This window comes from Brassica rapa, chromosome A10, assembly GCF_000309985.2.
Source record: "Brassica rapa cultivar Chiifu-401-42 chromosome A10, CAAS_Brap_v3.01, whole genome shotgun sequence".
NCBI classification, from domain to species: Eukaryota; Viridiplantae; Streptophyta; class Magnoliopsida; order Brassicales; family Brassicaceae; genus Brassica; species Brassica rapa.
The window spans coordinates 11,438,159-11,461,218 of NC_024804.2; the positions used below are offsets into that span (position 1 = coordinate 11,438,159).

The 23,060-nt window shown below is 36.3% G+C and overlaps 2 protein-coding genes across 2 annotated transcripts; one reads left to right on the top strand and one right to left on the bottom strand.

Moving 5' to 3' along the window:
- The first annotated feature begins 222 nt into the window (after nt 1-222).
- On the top strand, nt 223-6,224 carry LOC103845072 (peroxisome biogenesis protein 5). Its single transcript, XM_009121900.3, is given in 16 exon segments — nt 223-515; nt 636-764; nt 855-987; nt 1,253-1,446; nt 1,857-2,108; nt 2,437-2,556; nt 2,896-3,057; nt 3,379-3,560; nt 3,839-4,073; nt 4,148-4,232; nt 4,316-4,363; nt 4,366-4,418; nt 4,502-4,726; nt 4,827-4,892; nt 4,985-5,079; nt 5,958-6,224. Coding segments are annotated over 16 exon segments (2,178 nt in total). The 5' UTR covers nt 223-395; the 3' UTR covers nt 6,037-6,224.
- Nucleotides 6,225-14,276: 8,052 nt separating this feature from the next.
- Nucleotides 14,277-22,908, bottom strand: LOC103845074 (L-ascorbate oxidase homolog). The gene is made up of 4 exons (XM_009121902.3): nt 17,387-22,908; nt 16,589-17,241; nt 15,512-15,971; nt 14,277-15,007 (listed from the first exon to the last, which is right to left on the bottom strand). Exons 1-4 carry the CDS (start codon nt 17,629-17,631, stop codon nt 14,701-14,703), a joined length of 1,665 nt encoding a protein of 554 aa, XP_009120150.1. The 5' UTR covers nt 17,632-22,908; the 3' UTR covers nt 14,277-14,700.
- Between the last annotated feature and the right edge of the window lie 152 nt (nt 22,909-23,060).

Sequence of the window (23,060 nt, forward strand, 5' to 3'; positions counted from 1 at the left end):
ATATATTTAGAAATAAATAAGTCCTACATTTATATTGTATTTTTTAGTAGGATTTTACAATCAAGAAATTCATGTAATATTCTAAAAATTTAGATGATTAAAAATATAATATAACTATAAAACAACAAACTAATAAAGAAATGTTAATACATCTTTCATTTACATACTACCACTAAAAAAGACTAAAAAATCATGCAATATTAAAAATAATATTTGTTGGGGGGTGAAAAATAAACCAATCTGGATGTTGAAAAGCATATTTAATCTCATAAATTTAAATACAAAAATAAAACACAGCCACGAGAAGTATAGATTGGGGGATTTGGAAGGGAAGGTAATGATCAATTCCAGCAGGCGAAGGAGGAGCCAATAATAACTTCGGCGGAGTCAAAAACATGGCGATGCGAGACCTTGTCAACGGCGGAGCCGCCTGCGCTGTTCCCGGCTCCTCTTCTTCTTCCAACCCTCTCGGAGCTCTCACCAACGCGCTTCTTGGTTCCTCTTCCAAAACCCAGGTGAGAGCATTCCTCATCGTGGGGGCTGGGTTTTGTAATTACAATATATGTAGTTATTCTCTTTATGTCGTGGCATCTTCTGATTGTTTCCTCAATTTTTATTGATGGTTTGGTGAGCAGGAAAGGCTGAAGGAGATACCTAATGCCACCCGCTCAGGTCCTGGGCCACAGTTTTACTCTCAAGACCAACACCTAAGCTCACTTCCTGGTTCTGAGTTAGATCAGCCTGTTCTGCAACCTGGTGCTCAGGTTAATGCTTGCTGTGTAAAGTTTTGATTTTTGGTATTGATTCATATCTTTTGTGATATAGCTGATTTGGTCTGCTAAGTTTTTCATCAGGGGGCAGAGTTCTTCCGTGGCTTTAGCTCTGTAGATCAGAATGGTCTCGGTGCAGCTTGGGATGAAGTACAGCGTGGTGGACCTATGCCTCCAATGGGACCTTTGTATGAGCCAGTCCATCCTACATTTGAGGGTTTGTGGTCTAGTTTCACTCATACTTTCTCCACCACTTGTATTTAGAGCTGGGTAGAAAGGGGATATACATATTAGTGGTTTTTATAAATTGAATAAATGGTAACTTCTTCAATTGCCAAGTAAACAGCATTAGTTTTGTTGGAACAAAAGGAGTGAAAGTAGTATAGCTACATGAAATAAGTAGCTCGGCCATAGTTGAAGCAACTTCTTCACCAATGCGTTCTCTTTTGCTTGCTTGCTTGAATTTTCTTTTTCCATTGCAGGACCCCCACAAAGAGTCTTGTCAAACTTTCTGCACTCATTTGTTGAGAGTAGCCGTGGTGGCATTCCTTTTCGTCCACCACCTGTCCCTGTGTTGGGATTGTCGCAAAGTGACAAACAATGCATACGTGATCGTAGTAGCATTATGGCCCGGCATTTTTTTGCCGATAGGGGAGAGGAATTCATCAATTCTCAGGTTAGCTGTTTGTCTGATACTTCTCTGTAGCTGCATCATTGTGTTGTATGCCTTCAACTTGGGGTTTAAGGGCCAAGTTCAGTGTTTAACGTTTTGGAGTAAGTGTAATAATGGTAATTCAAAGTTTAGGTCCGACCTACTTGGTCCTACATTTTCTTTTAAAGTTAAAACATTTTAGAATGAAAATGAGAATCAGGGCTTGTGTTGAGAACCATTGCTGATGTTTAACTTGGTATTTCTAACTATCTAGTATGGACTTTTCCCAGAGCACGTCAGCTGCTCCTTGTATGTTTAAGCCTTTTAAGTTTCCAATATGCCTAAGCCTTGTATGTTCTCTTTTTGTGCTTGTTTGCAGCTTCTTTTCTCAATGTCGTTGGATGAACTAATTGTTCTCTGTTGTTATTATATAGGTAAATGCATTATTGTCATCTTTGGAAATTGATGATGGCATTCAAGCTAGAGGTCATATTCCTGGGAGATTTCGAGAGCTAGATAATTTTTGGAATGAGTCTCAAGCTGTCACGAAACCTGGTTTGCATCCTGCGGATGGTTGGGCGGCCGAATTTAACCAGCATGGAATGGATCATGGTGGTCCTGACGGATGGGTCCAGTCTTTTGAGCAACAACATGGTGTGAATGGGTGGGCCACCGAGTTTGAGCAGGTATATTGGTAGATACTTTTTCCTTCAGTTGTTTGATATACTCTAATCGAATGTCTATACGAGACACATGTTTGACAAGCTTTCAATTAGTATGATAGAATTTCTAGGACATATACTTTAGGTTGAGTATAGTCTTTGATTCCCTAGTTCCCAGAGCATAGTTGTTCAAAAGCCTGAATCTGTTGTGTCTTTTTGTGATGTAAACAGTCATCAGGGTTTAACTCGTATTTAATTGGCCAACAGCCTTTAGCTTTCTGATATAAATTTTTCAAGTTTTCTGAAAATCGTTGGCGTCTAAGCTTTTTTCATTCTTTTTTTTTTTTCGTAGGGTCAATCTCAATTGATGTCAAACCAGATGAGAAGTATGGATATGCAAAATTTAGCTGCAATGGAGCAGACTCGTAAGCTTGCCCATACACTCTCTCAGGATGGCAATCCTAAATTTCAGGTTGGTGTAACCTCCCTTTAATAGACATTTGCTTTCACAGTAAACTCCTTCATTTTTTAAAAGGCCTTTGATCCTAGTTTCAGTAAATAAATATGCAGTAAACTGTATTGTTGGACGAATTATCTTTTTGACTTTTTCTATAGGCTGTTCTGTTCCCTTATTTCCATGGCTGAGAACTTGTACTGCACATGATAAATGTTTCTTTTCGGCTGATGTGTTGATTTGTGACCTAGAGTTTGAAGATCTCCGAAATTTTATCACAAAATTGTAAATTCCAATTTGCTCAGCTGTTTTCTTGAGATTTATCTAAAACTTTGGCAAAATGCTTGGTGAATGCAGAATTCAAAATTCCTCCAGTTTGTTTCAAAGATGAGCCGCGGTGAGCTCATCATTGATGAGAATCAGGTCAAACCAGGATCAGCCCCTGGGGAATGGGCTACTGAATATGAACAGCAGTATTTGGGGCCGCCAAGTTGGGCTGATCAGTTTGCAAATGAGAAAGTATGTATGTGCTGATTAATAAAGTATGTTTTCGCGCTACTGATAGCATGCTTGTGCAAATTGATTTAATGTTATGCCTTTCTTGCATAGCCTTTATTTCGCAGTTGAAGCATCTGATGATAGGTTTAGCTATTGTAGTGGATCTCCTGCATTTTCTGTCCACATTTTTCAGTGAAATGGTTCCTTATACTTACACAATATGAAATCCTTGACATGGTAGAAAGTTTAGTGACAACATATCGTCTTTTTCTTTTCGATAAGAAGCATCTTCTTGAATCTACTGTAAGCTTTTTTTTTTTAACTTGGTGAGTGTGTGTGTAGCTTTCGCATGGACCAGAGCAGTGGGCTGATGAGTTTGCTTCCGGGAGAGGACAGCAAGAATCGGCAGAGGACCAATGGGTTAATGAGTTTTCGAAGTTGAATGTTGATGACTGGGTTGATGAATTTGCTGAAGGGCCCCTGGGTGAGAGCTCAGCTGATGCATGGGCAAATGCTTATGATGAGTATGTCCAGTTCCATTCCTTAATCATTTAAAACTCTTTTGTTACATTTCTCCTATGCAATTTTCTCTGGTTCCTGCGAAAAATTTGCAACTATACTCTTCTTTTCTATCACTAAATTTCAGGTTTTATTTTTACATTGATGCTTTGCCTGGTTAGTCAAGGGATTTTATATTTGATTACCTTCTAGTTTTTACCTTCACTGAACACATGAAGAATGTTTTACTAGCATGCATTTTCGACTTTTAAAATCCATCTAATAAAAGTCTCTACCTCGCCAGGTTTCTGACTGAAAGAAATGCTGAAAAACAAGCGAGTGGTGTCTACGTCTTCTCTGACATGAATCCTTACGTGGGCCACCCTGATCCTATGAAAGAAGGGCAGGAATTGTTTCGCAAAGGACTCCTGAGTGAAGCAGCGCTTGCACTGGAAGCTGAGGTTATGAAAAATCCTGAGAATGCGGAAGGTTGGAGATTACTTGGGGTCACGCACGCAGAGAACGATGATGATCAACAGGTTGTTACTCAGATTACACTCGACTTATAAAAACACAAAGAGATTGCTAACATCTTTCAAAATTGTGGATGCAGGCAATAGCTGCAATGATGCGGGCACATGAGGCCGATCCCTCAAATCTAGAGGTGCTTCTTGCGCTTGGTGTGAGCCATACCAATGGTCAGTGCCTTGTTGCTCAATATGGGGCTATACATTTTTGGTAATCAGTTAGGTGACTAATATCTTATCCTCTGTAATTACAGAGTTGGAGCAAGCAACTGCTTTGAAATATTTATACGGATGGCTGCGGAGGGGTATGGAGCAATCGCGCCTCCAGAGCTTGCTGATTCCCTATACCATGCTGATGTAAGCTCTCTCTTCCTCTTGTAATATCTAAATCTTACCTCATACTTGTATTGAAACTTTATTCCTTCGCTGTGTATAAACAGATTGCTAGATTATTCACTGAAGCTTCTCAGATGAACCCTGAGGACGCTGATGTGCATATAGTGTTGGGTGTTCTCTTCAATCTGTCAAGGGAATTCGATAGAGCTATGACTTCCTTCCAAACAGCGTTACAATTAAAACCAAACGATTATTCGCTTTGGAATAAGCTTGGAGCTACACAAGCCAATAGTGTCCAGAGTGCCGATGCCATATCTGCTTATCAACAGGTTAACTGTTCGATCCCACAGATATCAACATTTCTCCAAGTATCATTGTTTCTGCTTCTTTCTGACTGTCGTGTTCTGTTTTTTTTTTTGGTACGGGCAGGCTCTAGATTTAAAACCTAACTACGTTCGTGCTTGGGCAAACATGGGAATCAGTTACGCAAACCAGGTTAGAGTTCGTATTAAAAGCAAGTATCTGATTGTTTTGCACTGGAACTAACTTAATGTTGGTATGCTATTGTGTGTTTCTAATTGTAAAAGGGGTTGTACCAAGAATCAATCCCTTATTATGTGCGTGCCCTCTCGATGAATCCTAAAGCCGATAACGCATGGCAATACTTGAGGATCTCGTTAAGGTACATCCCTTGTAGCTTGTGAAGAAGAAGAAGAAAAATCCATTCAGTCCACCAATGTCCGTTGATTTTCTTTTCCTACTTTTGCTTAACTTTTTGCAGTTGTGCCCAGGGGCGGATCTACCTGCATAGAGGGTGGGGCACATGCCCCATACTAACTTTATAATTTTTTGTTTGTAACATAATTTTGAGCATGTGAATCTAGCATATTTGGCTAAATTAAGTCAATGGTGTCACACACTATCACGTTTGACTATATTGTTCTCCCGACTCCCATCTTTTATTTAATTTATTTTGTTATAACCTAATTTAGTGTGACTAATTACTTTTTTGTTCGTATATTCAATTTTTTTTCCATTTTTGTTCTCTTAAATATCTTTTAAATTGGTTAAATATGTCTAATTTGTTCAGCTTTTTTTTAGTACATATCAATCTTGGATTTCAAATTTCTTATTTAAATTTTATACTCCCTAAATAAATATTTTTATATTTTATGCTTATTAAAAAATATATTAAAACCTAATAATATATATTAATTCTGTGATTAAATAACAATAATTCAATAATAACATTAATTGTTTAAAATTTAAAATTTACCATTCTTATCTTGTATTAAATATATTTAAAATGTAAAATATATATATTAATTTTTTTTTTTGTATTTCACAAAATTACATATTTTAACTAACAGAAAAAATATTTAATTAATTAAATATTTACTGTAAACATAAATTACTTTTCTACTAGTATAATAAAAAATAGTAAAAATATTTTTTTGAAAAAATATTAAAAATATTGTTTTGAAAGAATATTAAAAATATTTTAAATAAATAATATATAATTGTGCCCCATATAAAATATTTTCCTAGGTCCGCCCCTGGTTGTGCCTCGAGGCAAGACATGATTGAAGCTTGTGAGTCAAGGAATCTCGATCTCTTGCAGAAAGAATTCCCGCTGTGAGTAGAAGCTATGATTCAAGCAATTCTTAGCAGTCCTTCCCGGTTAAACGATTCATTTGTTTTATTGAAAGTTGCTAATGGAAATCTTACAAGGTACTGAGTACCTCTTTTTCACTTTTAGTTTTTGTTGTTGTAAAGTTAAACTATAATTTGAAAAGAATAAAAAAATTGAAATATTTAACAAGGGAAGTACCCTAGGATAGGATAACACTAAAAAAATTTATGTCACAAATATAGACTTTAAAGATCAAAATGACCAAAATATTTCATTAAAGAAATAAATATACACTTATACATTTTGGATTAAACTAATCCGAACTTTAAGGTTTAGAATTAATGAGTGGAGATTTGGGATTGAGATTTAAAATTTTATAAAATAAAACATAAATATTAAAAATTTGAAAATAAAAAAATTTAAAATAGCTTCAAAAAGTATTTTCGAATTACAAAAATAAAATTTGAAAAAAAATTAAAAAAAAGTTCGAATTTGAAAACATATAATGTAAAACTATAAATTTTTTTTTTAAAATGTTTTTATTTTTTATATATCTAAGATATTATGATCCTTTTACTTATTAAATGAAACATTTTAGTCATTTTTTTTCTTATGGTCTATTTTTATGATCAAAATTTGAAAATGATATATTTAAGAGAATTGCCCATTTAACAATTCCATTCTTAATCAATGTTAAAAAAAGTGTGGTACTACTGGTAAGTATGCGTTGTATAGAGACTAGTGTCTAGACGGCAAATAGGTGTTTTTTTAAAAAATGTTGTAGAATTTTTTTTTTTTTATTATTCCGTCTGCTTCATGTTTTATATTAGTTGGTGTTTAAAGTTTTCGCACAATTATTGAGAAATTGCTAATTGTTATTCATTTGCATTAATTAAACCTGAACCAAACAATAAAACAATCCTTCAATAAAATACATTTGGTCAAAGATACCAAATCACATTAAAATTTTGCATACAAATTTGAACGTATCATTTAAATTGAAAAAATAATAAAATCCTAAAACACACTTACACTACAAGAAAACAGCGGTATTCTGACGGACGTTCCGACGGAAAATGAATTCCTCGGAATATACCGAGGAATTTCCGAGGAAACACAAAATTTGGTTTCCTCGGAATTTCCTCGGAATATACCGACGAAATTCCGAGGAAATTTCATTCCGTCGGAATATTCTTATGGAATACCGAGGAAAATTGTATTCCTCGGAAAAAACTGATGAATTCCGAGGAAATATTATAGACGTTAGAGAGCCGTTGGAGAGCCATTGGGAGATTTTAAAAATTCCGAGGAAATTCCGACGAACTAGCCGTTGGCATCGGAATTCCGTCGAAATTTCCTCGGTCTGTCGGCAAGATTTCAACTATAAATACAAGCACCCCTCTTCCTCTTCATTCACTCCATATCTTCATCCTCCCTCTCACTCTCTTTACACACGAATTTGATTCATAAAAAACATGTCTTCTTCAAATTATTTTCGTTCTTGGATCGATCGACCTCATTTGGATCCGAACACGAGATTGCTTACGGAAGAATACCAACAAGGTATAACTGAATTCATGGGGTTAGTTCACCGACAACCGGAAGCAAAAACAGGTATGTTAAGATGTCTTTGCTCTAATTGTAAAAATAAAAAAGTTATTAAACAGTGGGATGTTTGGACTCATCTATATTTGAGTGGGTTTACACGAAGTTACAAAATTTGGTATCATCATGGGGAAACTGATTATGAACATGGTAGTACTAGCGAACCTCAGCCAGCGGTTAGATTAGAAGATCCAATTAGAACGGATGTAGATTACGGTGTAGGTACTGAGCAGATGGTAAATGATCATTTTAGAGGGGAAGATTTACCCAATGCCGAAGCTATGAGATTTTATGATATGTTGGATGCTGGAAAGCAACCATTGTACGAAGGTTGCAGAGATGGTCATTCAGCTTTATCATCTGCTACAAGATTGATGGGCATTAAGACGGATTATAATTTGGCTGAAGACTGTGTGGATACGATTGCTGATTATGTAAAAGGTATTCTACCCGAAGATAATGTAGCTCCTGGCTCATACTACGAGGTTCAGAAACTCGTAGCTGGTCTTGGTTTATCGTATCAGGTAATAGATGTATGCAGAGACAACTGCATGATTTATTGGAGGACGGATGAACAGCGGGTTTCATGCAAATTTTGTGGGAAGCCTCGTTATAAAGATACGAGTGGAAGAGTTCCAGTGCCATATAAAAGGATGTGGTATTTGCCTTTGACGGAAAAGTTGCAGAGGTTGTATCTGTCTGAACGCACAGCGCAACCAATGAGATGGCATGCGGAGCACTCAACAGATGGTGAGATCAGACATCCTTCAGATGCAAAAGCGTGGAAGCATTTTCAATCAAAGTATCCCGAGTTTGCGTATGAGAGAAGAAATGTCTACCTTGGATTATGTACTGATGGTTTCAGTCCGTTTGGCAAGAGTGGAAGACAGTATTCTCTATGGCCAGTCATTCTTACACCATACAACCTACCCCCAAACTTGTGCTTGCGACGAGAGTTTTTGTTTCTCTCGATTCTCGTTCCCGGACCAGAGCATCTTAAGAGATCACTTGATGTGTTTCTTCAGCCACTAATATATGAGTTGCAACAACTATGGGCTCAAGGTGCTGAAACATACGATGTTTCGTATAAAGAAAACTTTCAAATGCGGGCAGTACTAATGTGGACAATAAGTGATTTTCCAGCATATGGTATGTTATCTGGATGGACAACGCATGGAAGGCTATCATGTCCATATTGTCAAGATAACACTGATGCTTTCCAACTAAAACACGGAAGGAAAACGTGTTGGTTTGACTGTCACAGGAGATTTCTACCACCAGATCATCCATATCGTAGAAGTAAGAATTTGTTTACGAAGAACAAGAGGGTGTTTGACAGTCCACCTCCGGAAATTCGTGGGAAAGATTTGAAGACACAACTTAGAGATTTTGGTGCAGAAAGGACGCCAGACGTCGGTGGACATGAGCGTTTTCCGGTAGATGGTGTTGGAGACCTACATAACTGGCACAAAAAAATACTTTTTGGGATCTGCCATACTGGGAGGATCATCTACTAAGGCATAATTTAGATGCCATGCATATTGAGAAGAACTTTTTTGACAATCTCATGAACACGATCCTTAATGTTCAAGGTAAAACAAAGGATAATTTGAAGTGAAGACTGGATTTAGTCGATATATGTGCTCGTTCAGAACTTCATGTTAATGAGAATGGTAGGGCTCCTTTTCCCATATACCGACTTGATGCAGCGGGAAAAGATGCGTTCTTTGATTGGATTTCAAACGATGTGGAATTTCCAGACGGTTACGCATCTAATTTGCGTAACTGTATCGACAGAAAGGAAGGAAAGTTTACTGGCTTGAAAAGCCACGATTGCCATGTAATGATGCAGCGCCTCCTTCTGTTTGCCTTCAAGAAACTATTACCACGAAATGTTCATGAAGCAGTTGCAGGGATAAGTGGTTTCTTCCGCGATTTATGCACAAGATCAGTGACTCTTGAAGGTATTGAAAATTTGAAGACTAACATAGCCGTGATTCAGTGCAACCTTGAGAAGATATTTCCTCCCTCATTTTTTGATGTTATGGAGCATCTTGTTATTTACCTGGTAAGAGAATTGGAACTTGGTGGTCCTGTGCAGTATAGATGGATGTATCTGTTTGAGCGGTATATGTTCCATTTGAAGAAGATGGTGAAAAATTTAAGTAGGGTGGAAGGTTCTATAGTCGCACAGATGATCAATGAAGAAACTTCAAACTTTGCCGAGTACTACTTTCCAGCAGAAGTTCAGACCAAAAACAGAAGACCTGCTCGGCATGATGATAGGGGCGAACGGGCAACATATCATTGGAAGGTTCCAGACATTTTCACAGACGTTGGACGACTTAGCGGAAAACCAAAGGACCGTCGACTTACTGATCAGGAGCGCAGTCATTTGCAAACATATTTACTCACCAACTGCGAAGATGTTCTTCAATATGAGAGAATTTTCATGGCATAAAAGCGGTTCGAATATAGATACGCCACAGAGGACGAACTAGAAGAAATGAAGCAGAGAGAATTTGGTGGATGGATGTTTACTTATGTGAGTGCTGGTTTGGCCAGAGGTGAAACATTTGACGATTGGATACGCGAGATAGTCGTTGGACCAAACTTTGTTGTGAAGTCATATCCGAGATTTTGTACTCGAGGATATGCATTCACAACTCAGAAGAGAAGACGTTCGAGTACGACTTATGATGCTGGTGTTTGTTCTGCATCAGGAGATGATGTATACTACGGACACATACATGAGATTTTGGAAATCAAGTATTTGGGCATTGTTGGATTGCGCTGTACTGTTTTCTATTGTGATTGGCACGACAACACTCCAGATCGAGGTGTGAGAACAGATGCATTTGGTGTTACCTCAGTAAATTCGAGACGGAAGCTGCAATATTATGATCCTTTCATTCTTGCTTCTCAGGCCGATCAGGTTTGTTATATCAAGTACCCCCGGGTAAGGAACAGAGATGATCCATGGGTTACTGTTACAAGACTCAACCTGAGAGGCCGAGTTCAGGGAAGTTCTGAGCTGGAAGACCCACTACAACCAAGCACATCCGGCAACTTAAGTGCAGCAGAAGATTTAGGTGGAGTTGGCCTTGTAGTCGATTTAACCGACTTCGTAGAGGAAGCCGCCGTTCACGTAGAGGATGAACCAGTGATTGGAGAGTTTCACCAAGATCCAGATTCAGATTCATCTGGTGATGACGACTCGGAAACAGACTAGCGTCGACCTTTTTTTTTTTTTAAATATAAATACCGAGGAAATTCCGAGGGCAGATAGGTTTTCCTCGGAATAGATCTTGTCGATTTAGGGATTTGATTATACATTCCTTTTCCTCGGAATTTTCTCGGAATTTTCCGAGGAAATTCCGACGAAGATAGGGTATTCCTCGGAATTCCCTCGGAAAATTCCGAGGAAATTCCGAGGAACTAGGGGTTTTAAACCGAAAACAACGTTTTGCGGATTGAATAACACGTATATAACCTTCATTAAGTGTCTTAACCAGATTATGAAGTCAAACTTTGGTGTTTTACCCAATAACAAACACTTTTACGATTGCATGAACGAAAACCACACAACATAAGAGAAACACTTATACACTTTAACAAACGGTAAAGGGAATACTTACAATTATTTTTGAAATTTTGTTATTTCATGGTTTATGATCATCTATACAAAGAATCCTCAATGGTATGCATTATAATTGTATAAGAAATGAAATACGGCGAAAATAATCGATGTTTTGAAACCTCAAACCCTGGTTCCTCAGAATTTCCTCGGTAATTACCGAGGGTATTCCGAGGAAACATGGTTCCTCGAAATATTTTCATTTAACCGGGTAAACCAAGCCGCCAAATATTTCGCGAAAATTGAATTAATGATTTCCGAGGAAATTTCGACGGATATAGTAAATATTTCCGAGGAAATTCCGACGGATAATTTCCGTCGGACCCCTCATTTTATTAGGTCGAGCCCGACCTTCTTCCCCATTTCTCTCCGCCGCACTCTCTCTTTCCCCTGCGATTTCGTCGACTCCTCTCTTCTCCCTTGCGATTTCCGGCGCTTTCTCTCTTCTCCCTCGCGATTTCCACCCTAATCCTCATGTATGAACCCTATCCCACTCTCTTAGGTTAGATTTGTATGGTTTTTAAGTAGATTTGATGATTTTGGAATGAGATTTATAGATTTTGTTAGGGTGAATGGTAGAATTGTGTAAAATCGAGTTTGATTATGTATTTCACTTGATTTGAATTTTTTTTTTAGTTTTTATTAATTTTGTGGTTATAAAAGTCGAATTTGTAATTATATATATATATTGAAAACGTTTTTTGTATATAAAATCTATTTTTTGCATTTTAAAATCATTTATATATTTATTAAACATTTTTAAAATCTATAAAACTTTGATCAGCGCATGGATCAACCGTATGATGTACTCGACACTCGACAAGGGACATCCGACTTTCACTGACTTCCCTCCCGAGAAGCAGCATCTGTGGTTTCGTCAGTTTGCGGTAAGTATTCAAATTTTTTACTTATATTTTTTATTTATTAAAACTATTTTTTGTGATTATTAAACTATTTTCTATATTTATTAAACATTTTAAATATTATTAAAACTATTTTTTTAATTATTAAACTATTTTTTATTTATTAAAACTTTTTTTGTAATTATTAAACTATTTTCTATATTTATTAAACTATTTTTTATTTATTAAAACTTTTTTTTGTAATTATTAAACTATTTATATTTTTTGTGCTTAAAAACTATTTTTAAACAATTTCAGCAAGAATTCAACTGGAATTACGATGATACGCTCTCTATCTATCACCATTTTGTCTGTAAAGTTATGGACAACTATGGGAAGCAGATGTACGAGTGGAAGAAGAAGTGGGAAGTAAACAAGATAGTTTTTAATTTATTAACAATTTTTAATTTATTAAACTATTTTTTAAATTATTAAACTTTTTTTTTTTTAAATTAAAAGGTCCCAAAGTCGATGAACGACACGGTCTGGAAGGAGTTGTGTGAGCATTGGGATAAGGAAGAGACGAAAGAAACTTCTTCCACCAACTCCAACAACCGCAGGAGCGACCGTAAAGGGAAGGGCATCTACAAGCATAACTTGGGTGCTCAATCTTTTGCCACTCTCGCGGATCGCATGGTAAGTTCAACCGCTTTTTCTTCAATTATTTAAGTTTCGGAATTTTATTTTTTGTGCATTTTTTCAAATTTCTAATGTTTGTTTAATTTATTTTTTTTCAAGGCGGAAGAAAATGAGGGCGAGCCGGTTGATGATCTCGCCCTAATGAAAAGGGCGTATACCAACAAGAAGACCGGCCAGATTGATGATGGTCTTGTGAGGGACGTGGTCGACCTGGTCCAAACTCAAGTGTATGACGAAGTGTCTCAGCTTCAAACCGATGATGACGATTCGACGGCTTCGACCAACTTGTCTCGGGTTCGAATCAACGAAATCGTTGAATCGGTAAGTTTTTTTTTTTTTAAAGTTCAATTTATTTATTTCTTGATATTTATTTTATCATTAATTTATATTATCTAAATTTGGTTATTTATATTTCAGTCGGTTCCAAAGAAGAAGGGACGTTTGGTCGGTTTGGGTCGTCGCTCCCGGTCGGCTGCTCCTTCTTCTGCACCACCGCCATATGTTGATCCCGAAGTTCTTACGGCTCAGCTGAAGGACAAGGATGATCGGATATCTGCGTTGGAGACCCAGATGGCAGCTCAACAGGCGGGCTATGAGACCCAGAAGAGGCTGAACGAGCAGATGATGGAGATGATGAAGAGGATGTACCCGAACGAGGTGTTCCCGAACATTCAAGACCCGTAGTTTTTTTTTTTTTACCAAAAACTCGGAATGTTTTATTTAACTTTGAATATTATCTACTATGTTTTAATGTTTTATGTTTTATTCAATTTTAATTTTAATTTTAAATTTTCGAAGTTAAATTTCAAAAATTTTAATTTTTTTTTTTAAAATAAATTTTTTTAAAAAATAAATTTTTTCGAAATTCCGAGGGAATGCAGTTCCTCGGAAAATTCCGAGGGACATAAGTTCCTCAGAATTTTTCGAGGGAAGGAAGTTCCTCGGAATTTTCCGAGGGACTGCATTCCCTCGGAATTTTCCGAGCGATCGACGTTCCTCGGAATTTTCCAAGGGAAAGGTGTTCCTCGGAATTTTTCGATAAACATTCCGAGGAATATTTCGTCGAAATTTCCGAGGATTGGACCATCGGAATTCCCTCGGTATATTCTGAGGAACCTTCCGACGATCTTTGTGTCCTCAGAGTTTCCTCGGAATTTTGTTTCCTCGGAATTCCGTCGGAAATTTCCGACGGAATTCCGAGGAAATATGAATTTCCGATGAGATATTTCCGAGGATTTTTTTCGTCGGTATGTCCTCGGAATAGCGTTATTCCGACGACATACCGACGATTTTTTCCCTCAGTATGCCGATGTTTTCTTGTAGTGTTATTAGAGAGTGCTATGCAGGCATTTAGAGCATTTCTAAATCTATGCAATATCTCAAAAAAACAAAACAAAAAAAAAAGGAAAAAAAAAAACAGAAAGTATCTCAAATCAGCTGCTTTTATAGATACCAACTAGAACTTTTCATATCACATGCAAACCTTTAAATGGCTCTTTTTTTTTTTTTTTTTTTTTTGCAAATTGCAAAAATAAAATATATTTCAGTAATTCATTTATTATCTAAATACGAATATTATTTTTCCAGAACCTCCGTATGAAATATGGTTGCTCTTATAGAATAGTTCGTAATGTTGTTGAATATGCCCAATTGACGTATATGTTTACCATGCTTCAAAAGCATATCACTTCTATATTCGAATTCAGCGCAACGTCTGGCTTAAACAAATCAGAAAAATAGCATGCATCATAAACGTGTAATGGATTACAGACATCTCATAACACTTTCACCATCGACCTACAGAAACCAAATTGTAAGGACATACGTATATAAGAATGTAAAAAACCTTGAGCTACAAGTCTCCAGGCTGAACCACGCCAAACCAAATTAAAGCGAGTCTCTGGGAGGCTGAGGATCAGGCAAGCCCTGGATAATGCCACAACGGAGACCGTTTGCTGGAAAGCTGTACTCATCCCTCTGGGATAGTTCTGGCGGGCCGACATTAACATAAAGCTGTTGACCTAAGTAACGTTTCTCGAGAATCTCAGACCGAATATTCCACATGCCACAGTTGTCGAAAGTCAATAAGATGGCTCCCCAACATTTGGGATAAACTTGGATTGTGTGTCGGTATACTGCGTCTAATAGATTATAGTTCTTCCTCTTCGCCGGCGTCCACTTCCCTGGCTCAACCCTACACACACACATTAGTCCTCTTTGAACCAAATGTTCTTACCAAAACTAATTAACTTGCAAATGTTAGTCCAAATTCGCTACGTTTTCAATTTTGTCATATCATATACTGAAACAGATTCTAAAATATGAAATTTCTGCAGAATATAAATATATGTGTGTGTGTGTGTGTGTTCTTTAACATAAATTATAATCTCTGTCATATTCTATATTAGAAGCAATAAGAATGATACAGTTTTATATGTCATATTCTATATTAGAAGCAAGAAGAATGATAGTCGTATTTTACCCCAAAAAATTATATATAGTCGTACACGTCTTACTTGCGGTTTATATTTTAAAATGACGAATATTGTGTAAATTTATATATATATATATATATATATGATCATGTACTTAAATCTGTATATACTATCTGAAGTTTTACCTAATATGATAAAAAAACATTTTCAAAATTGTGTGTGTGTGTGTGCGCGCGGGAGAGATAGTAGATATATATACTTACGCGACAGCAAAGAAAGAGTATCCATCAAGATGCCAAGACTGTGTAGTCCTTTCCTGATTTTCGAACACAATCTCCACGAATGAACGGTGCTCGATGTTCAAAACGTTTGGCTGCACCAAAATATTACTAGTGTCAACCTTGGTCGGCTCGTCCTTAATAGTATCGTACTTGAACACCTTGTCGGCTACACCAAAATACTGAGCCAGCTTAATCGGCGTTTCGGTTTCCACGTGTGACACTCCGCTAAGCGCGTACCTGAGCTTCTTTCCCTCTATTTTCCCTACGGTGTTGACTAGTTTTATGGACCGTGTGATGTTGATTTTACCGTAGTGGTATGAGCCTTGAGGGTTTGGTCTTGCTGCACTTGCGGTTAGGTTCCATCTGAATGATCGGAATTGGTTTAGTGACCAGGCCCAACCCACCGGAGGTTTAGGAAGCTCTGGAGATGCTGCACCTTTGCCTGCACGGCACAGAGATATAATCCAGAAACTTATTAGGGTCTTATATGATCCTATTAGGATTTGAACCATAAATCTAATATTTCAACAACAAAAAAGTACAACAAGGTTAATAATGAATATTTCGTGTGTTTTATTAATCATCAAAGGGAAAATTTTAAAGAGTACACCTACTTCTAGTAGTTTTATTTCTCAGTGAAAATTTTAACAAGATGCCATGGAAGAGATTACTTTCAAATAAACGAATAAATTTTTAATTAGTTATAGTATGATACAAGATACGATTTATATGAACTGTGAATAAACTCAGCTAAAAATCCATTGAAACGTCAGTAACTGTACTTGCTAGATCTTAAAACTGTAAAATGATTTTTAGTTCTTTTATAACTAAAGCAGTAAAGTCGGCCCAAGCTTCTGTTTTACGTTTGTAGCATGGTCAATTATTCTCTCTAGGCAAACTATGTTTGTGTTAATGAGAACATTTAGATGCAACTATTTTATGTAGACCGTAGAGTTTCTAGAATTAAGAGCTTATAACTAGAAGAATGTTTCATTTGATAGTGCCAAGGACTGATTAAATTTAAAGTGCGACATCTAGATTGAGTTCACATAACCTTACCTCCCTCATAGCGGAGAAGAGCTGTGGACGTGAGGACGGTTTTGAGGAACCGTGTGGAGGCCACCATGTAATAGTCTTTAGGTTCTTGATCAGCGGTCACAAGAACACCAAAACACTGACCAACATGAAGATCAAGTGAGTCATATAAGTTTTGCAGAGTGTGAGATCCTTCTAACTCAACAAGCTTTATCTTATGGTTCTGAATCCTAAAATTTAACGCCATCTTCAAACCCACATTGCAAATCCTATATTTGTATGTTTTTCCCGGTTTCATCGTGAAAATCGGTTCACCGGTTCCATCCGGTTTTCCTGCTTTCCCATTGATCAAAACTCCTTCAGGCCGCCCGATTGACCGACCGCTATCAAGATTGTCCTTTAGAGCTACATGTGTTTTAGTGTACCAATCGCCTATAAGAACGGTGTAGTCATCCTCAGGATCAGGATATGGCACAGGAATGAGCGCTCTACTGTTGATTCGGAGGCCACCGAATCCACCGGCCGCACGTTGAAGACCTAAACTTGGGTAGTAGAAGTAACTACCGATCTGGTCCTTAGCTTGGAAATGGTACGTAAAGTTTTTACCCGGCGGGATGGGACATGTTGTTCCCGGCATGCCGTCTTGCCAAGAATTCTTCCTATGTTGCATTCCGCTCCTACATAAAACCGGAGACCTTCGTTAAACATTCTCAAATCTATCTGTAGATACTTTTCTTGTAACCTAACTTGCTACACAAGAAACTAATATATATCAATACCTAACTTGTGCAAGAAACAATATATAAATATGCTTTTGCTCACCACGTGAAGAGGAAAGGCTCGTCGAGATTGTTGATGACATTAATGACGATGTTATTGTTGGTAGTTGTGTTAAGATTGGGGCCGGGAAATTTATCGTTGATCATAATAGCTTTCTGAGGAATTCCGAAGGGCGAAATCGTGCCATACGTTACTTTCCACGTAAAAAATAAGTAAGGATCCTCAGCTTTTATTACTGTCGTTAAAACAGTAAGTAAGAATCCTAGGATCACACTCTTTCTTACCATCTCTCGCTTTAAATTCTTTTAATGGTACAAGCTTGAAGAAATTAACTCTACTTTTCTTTAAAAGGAGACTACTTCTGGTTTCTTTGATAAATGTTTAAAGATCAATATATACATGATAGAGATGAAAAAAATTCGGACAAAGAAAGCTAAGTTTGTGAAGGGCCGTGTGTTCTCCTTTCGATCCACAATCTATGTATTGAAACCTTGTATTGCGCTCTTCCTCTCCTTCCATTATTTCTTCTTTACTTTTAGTAATGATTAATTATATAATGAAATTCAAATTTGGTAAGCACGATGGTTAATTAGTTGATAAATATTATAGTTAATGACGAACACATTTATTAACCAGTCGATTATATGACTGTTATACCATAGATATGATCTGTAATCAAGAGCGAGGTTGGACCCTAAGCAAATGCAAAGTGCACATGTATACAAAAAAAGAGCTGGGACTGTTTATATGCCGTGTATAACTCTAAACCAATAGTAAACCAAGCTAACCGACTCATTACATTTCTCGTTTACTGTAATTACTCATGCAATATGTCGACAAAAAAAACAAAGACTGTTTGTACCGGGCCGCATCTTTTTTATGAGTACCCGTGTGCACCATGGTGAACAAAATAAAATGATTACAATCAACGGAGAATTGGAAAAATAAACATATTAGGACTTTTGATATTTTTGGATATTTTGAACATGTTTTACCCTCCTATAATGGAAAAATAGTAAACGAAGTTTTAAAAATATATATAAAAAAATGTGAAAACAATTGGAAACATTAGTATAACTATTTATATGTTTATTTTTTTTTTCAAATAGTGAAATTATATTTTATTTTATATTCTAGTTGAAGATGCAAGTAGAACTTGTAGATGTCAATAGTCTTCCGTGATTAATTAGGCGACGAAATTACTGATGCTGGATGCATTAGTCGTTACTACATAAGGCATGCAGAGTGGTGGGTTACAATGTGGATGCAAGACATGTTGAGATGGAGAAAGATAAACTGAAGGTTTATGTCTTGACGTAGTCGTTGAAGTAGTTGTTGAGGCAGTGTGTGTCACAAAGTGAACCAGTAGGCATGCGGAATGGAGAGACCATGTGGACGCAAGATGTTGAGCTGGCGTGGAATAAACTTGAATCATACATGCAAGTAAAAACTATATTTGATACAATTTTATTACTCTGAGAAAGTTCTTAAAAAGTTCAATTGTGAGATTATTCTCCAATAAGCACTTCCATGGATGTGAGTGTGAAGCTTGTCTTATGCATGACAAGCAATAACACAACTCGGATATTTACAAAAGAAAATTGTTAAATGCATACCATGATGAGCATTGTGCCAATTATAGCTTATGATATAAAAATGTTGAGTAGATACACGACTAGTACCTCATACGTAAATGTAAACGTTACTCTTTGAGCCCACATAGGCAGGCCATGTAAGCCAATCTCATCATCTTCTAGATTATCATCAAGATTGGGAATAAGGTTCAAAGTCAATCTTGGCCTCGGGGATTGTGAGAGATTATGGAGGTGCTGCAGCTGCATTTACATTTTAAGTATAAAACATGGAATGCCAAGTGGCACTTGCAGTTAAAATGCTTCGGCATGCACCTAACTCGTCTACCTTGAAGGTCAGTAGACTGCCTCTCTGGTTCTAAGTTTTGATATCAAACTTTCAACAGGTCTCTTGTTTTAAAAGGTCTCAAACAAATCAGAAGGATTATGGAATAAATTGCATCAAGTATACCATGAATATATGTTATTATATCCTTAATATGTTTCATTGGATATTCTAGGATAAATTTCGCTGCCCTCAATCAAGATACAATCTTTTCATAAAAATAACAAATATAATTGTTTAAGTGCATGACACGTAACACAGATGGCAAGTAATTCTCATATTATTCATCAAATTTCAATGAAACTCTATCCAATGTGTGAAACCCTAAACCCTGACTTATTGAACAAGAAACGAAAAAAAAAAAAACTAAACAGAAAGATAATAAACTTCCAAATTCCTCTGCTATTATTGATTCACTTACTTCATCTCCACCAATGAAGATGTATTGTTCTCTTTCATATTCCTCGTACAAGCAAACTCATCATAGATTATGAGCACGTGCTTTATAAGACCTTTGAACATATAGAGGCTTGGAGCAACACAGAGGCGAGCGACAATCAACCTCCTCAGCGCGATTGGTCTCGGCCTTATCAATCACGCCAAACAAGTAATCAAGACGTGTCCTATCAGCTTTCTCAATCTCATCAAGCTTCAAGAGATTGTTTTGCTTCCCGTGAACAAGATCTTGAGCTTCTATAAATCGGAGCCGTGCAGAAGAAGAAAGAGCTAAGTGACTAGTGAAGAGCAAGAGGACCATGATGCAGACAAAGCTGATTCTACAAGTATTCGCCATTGTCGAAAAGAAAGTTGATCAGGGCTTTAAGGTTTTCTTGTTGTTGATGTTCGAAAAGTTAAGCTTGTTGTAGATTAATGTTATGATTTGTGAGAGTCGATCTAACTAAGTTGTTTATATATATAGCCTTTTTTTCTAACAACTGTTTATATATATAGCCTAATTACTTGTTTCCTAGTTTACTTCGGTATTAAAAAGGCGGTCGTATATACGGTATCAGAATAGGATTTTATCTTCTTTTGTTGGATTATTTACATGCACTCTCAAGACTTATCTAATTTTGGACAGATGCTACATGTGATTCCACAAGGTAACAGAGCTAATACTGTCTTACCTTCAATAAATCACTCATACCTATGAGATAACTGCCACAAATTCTCTTTAAAAACAAATATGAGAGTCAAAACGAGTTCTCCGATTGGCTCCTTCAGGTTGGGGAAGGTCATCCACAATTAGAATAGCGATATGAGTGTGAAGACTACCATAAACAAATGATAACTGTCCATAAATCATTGATTCATCAGAGTTATGTTAACCCATTAAAAAAAGTTGTTGATGCCGTATATGGAGAAGTCAACAAACTAATAAATTCCCAGACCTTCTACATTGATAAAGTTATACTCACACCCCGTAATGAAACCGTCGATGAAATCAATGCTTATACCTTCTCACAGACCGACGGGGTGTCAAGAGATTACTTCAGCTCAGACAGCTTTGAGATATCGTACACTAAATCAGATCAAAATGATACATTATACCCGTTGAGTATCTCAATTCATTGGAATTCTCAGGGTTGCCTTCGCACAAAATAACTCTGAAAGTTGGTGCTCCAGTTATGCTTCTGCGAAACATAAATAAAAAAGATTATGCAATGGTACCCGTATGATCCTAACCCACATTGGCGACTGCGTGCTCAAGGCCGAAATTATCATTGGCTCACACATTGGAGAGGAAGTATTGATCCCAAGGATTGTTCTTTTGTATGATGAAACAAAGCTACCGTTCACATTACGTCGGCCGTAATTCCCTATCAGATTGTGTTATGCAATGACAATCAACAAAAGCCAATGCCAAAGTTTAAAAGAGGTCATCTTATATCTGCCTAAACCGGTCTTCGCTCATGGTCAACTTAATTGGCCCTATCACGTGTCACAAGTAGAGCAGGATTAACGAACATCAAAAGCGAAGATTCCCATCAGCTGAAAGTGAAAAACATAGTCTACAAAGAAATATTCAAAGGCCTTCCTCCCCACAAAGGTATTTTTAAATTAAAATTAGTAGTTTTCACTTCCACCATTTTTCAAAGTCTTCTGATAAAATATTATATTCATAGATTTACAATGCCCAACATATCGACCAGACAAGGGTACAATCAAATAAAGAAGGACTTACACAGGGTTTTTACCCAGCTATGCTATGTATGAATCTTTTTATATAAGTAACCATAGCTTGGTATTTACTTAAATTTAAGTTAGTTAACTTATTCTTAACCAATTTCAGGCTATAGTTTTTTATGGTCCACAACGCAGCTTCTGATCTTCAAAAGACTTGGTCTCTTTCTTACATTATGTATGATTACTTAGCTACTCTTTTTGTTTTTAAACAATTGCATAAACTCGATATTCACCAATTTTCCAAACATTTTGGAAAATACAATGCTTCCATTCCAAACAAAAACATTGAAACTTATAATCAAAAATCGACTATCAACACATTTCGCGTATCGCAGGGTGAGGATATGGTATCAATAATAAATTGTAAAATTTTGAATATAATGTGTATAAATTGGATTGCTTATTAGTTAGTAATATTCAAATATTTTTAGAGTTGTGTAACGTAAAACCATATGAATACATCTTGTAATATTGAAAAATTGAACCAATATGTAATGTAAAATCTCAAACGTAATAGTTTTTAAATATTCACAATATGTTGGATTATTCAATTTACATGGCCTTACTGAGACGGAAAGAATATTTGGACATGATTTATTTGACATGGACCAGATTTGTTGTTTAATCTTTATAGGCCTAATAATTGTTGATGGGTTTATCGTTAACGACATGTTATTGTCCTAAACAATTGAGAACGAAAAAAATATCCAATTTCTTAGTTCTAATCTATCAGCAAGCAAAACAAAATAAAACTACTCATCTTTTCTATCTAATTAAGAAAAATGGATTAGGGTTTACAACGTAAAAATTCAACATGTTTGACGTTCCCAGAATCTTCTAACCAAATCTTACCCAGACGATTCTTCTATTAACAATTTTTGTTTCCTTGTTGTTGCTTCTTCATCGACATCAACCATCATCTCTTCCGACAGTCTATCAAGTGAATTAGGTTCTCCCACAATTTTTGGGTTCTAACCTTGGCTTATATAGGTTGAAGAACATACTCCGAAAATATATGCCTAAGATTTGCCACTTATTGGCATATATTTAGCTTGTCAATCATTCAAACAATTAATATTTTCATAAAGCATTACAAATTAATCCTAGTCATACATTCGTTCTTGACTTCAAAGCATTGTAAAGGTATGAAATATTTAGGAATCACCCTAATATCATTGCCATATATAAAGATTATCGTTCAGTTGAAGTATTTGATATAGTTAATACTATATATATGTTTTCCTAAAATAAAAGATGACGGCTTACACTGTATTAACGGGATGAATACATAGTATTAGGCTATATTTATTCTTACCTTTCTTGCATACATCTGTATTAAATAGTAAACCAATTTCTATTCGGTATGTTTAACGGTTAACCACATTGTTCACATTATAATTCGGTTTGTGATAACCGTTTGTCAAATTTATGAATATGACATATTGTGTTGTTTTACTGCATTTTTGTCTAAATTTTATCAATATAATGTTCCACTGAGTTTATGTGTTTACATAAAATGGTTTAATGGTCTTCTATGGTCTCAGTAGGTTATGATATCGTTGCACATAGTATGTAAACAAATGTTTACAATAGTTTCTTATATACTCATATT

What these genes read in the sequence shown, in the direction of transcription:
- LOC103845074 (XM_009121902.3), bottom strand. Translation starts at nt 17,631, where the DNA reads ATGGTAAGAAAGAGTGTGATCCTAGGATTCTTACTTACTGTTTTAACG. An exon ending in GAGCCTTTCCTCTTCACGTG is followed by an intron (nt 17,242 to 17,386) that starts GTGAGCAAAAGC and finishes GGTTTTATGTAG; the next exon opens with GAGCGGAATGCAACATAGGA. An exon ending in TACTCTTTCTTTGCTGTCGC is followed by an intron (nt 15,008 to 15,511) that starts GTAAGTATATAT and finishes GTGTGTGTGTAG; the next exon opens with GGTTGAGCCAGGGAAGTGGA.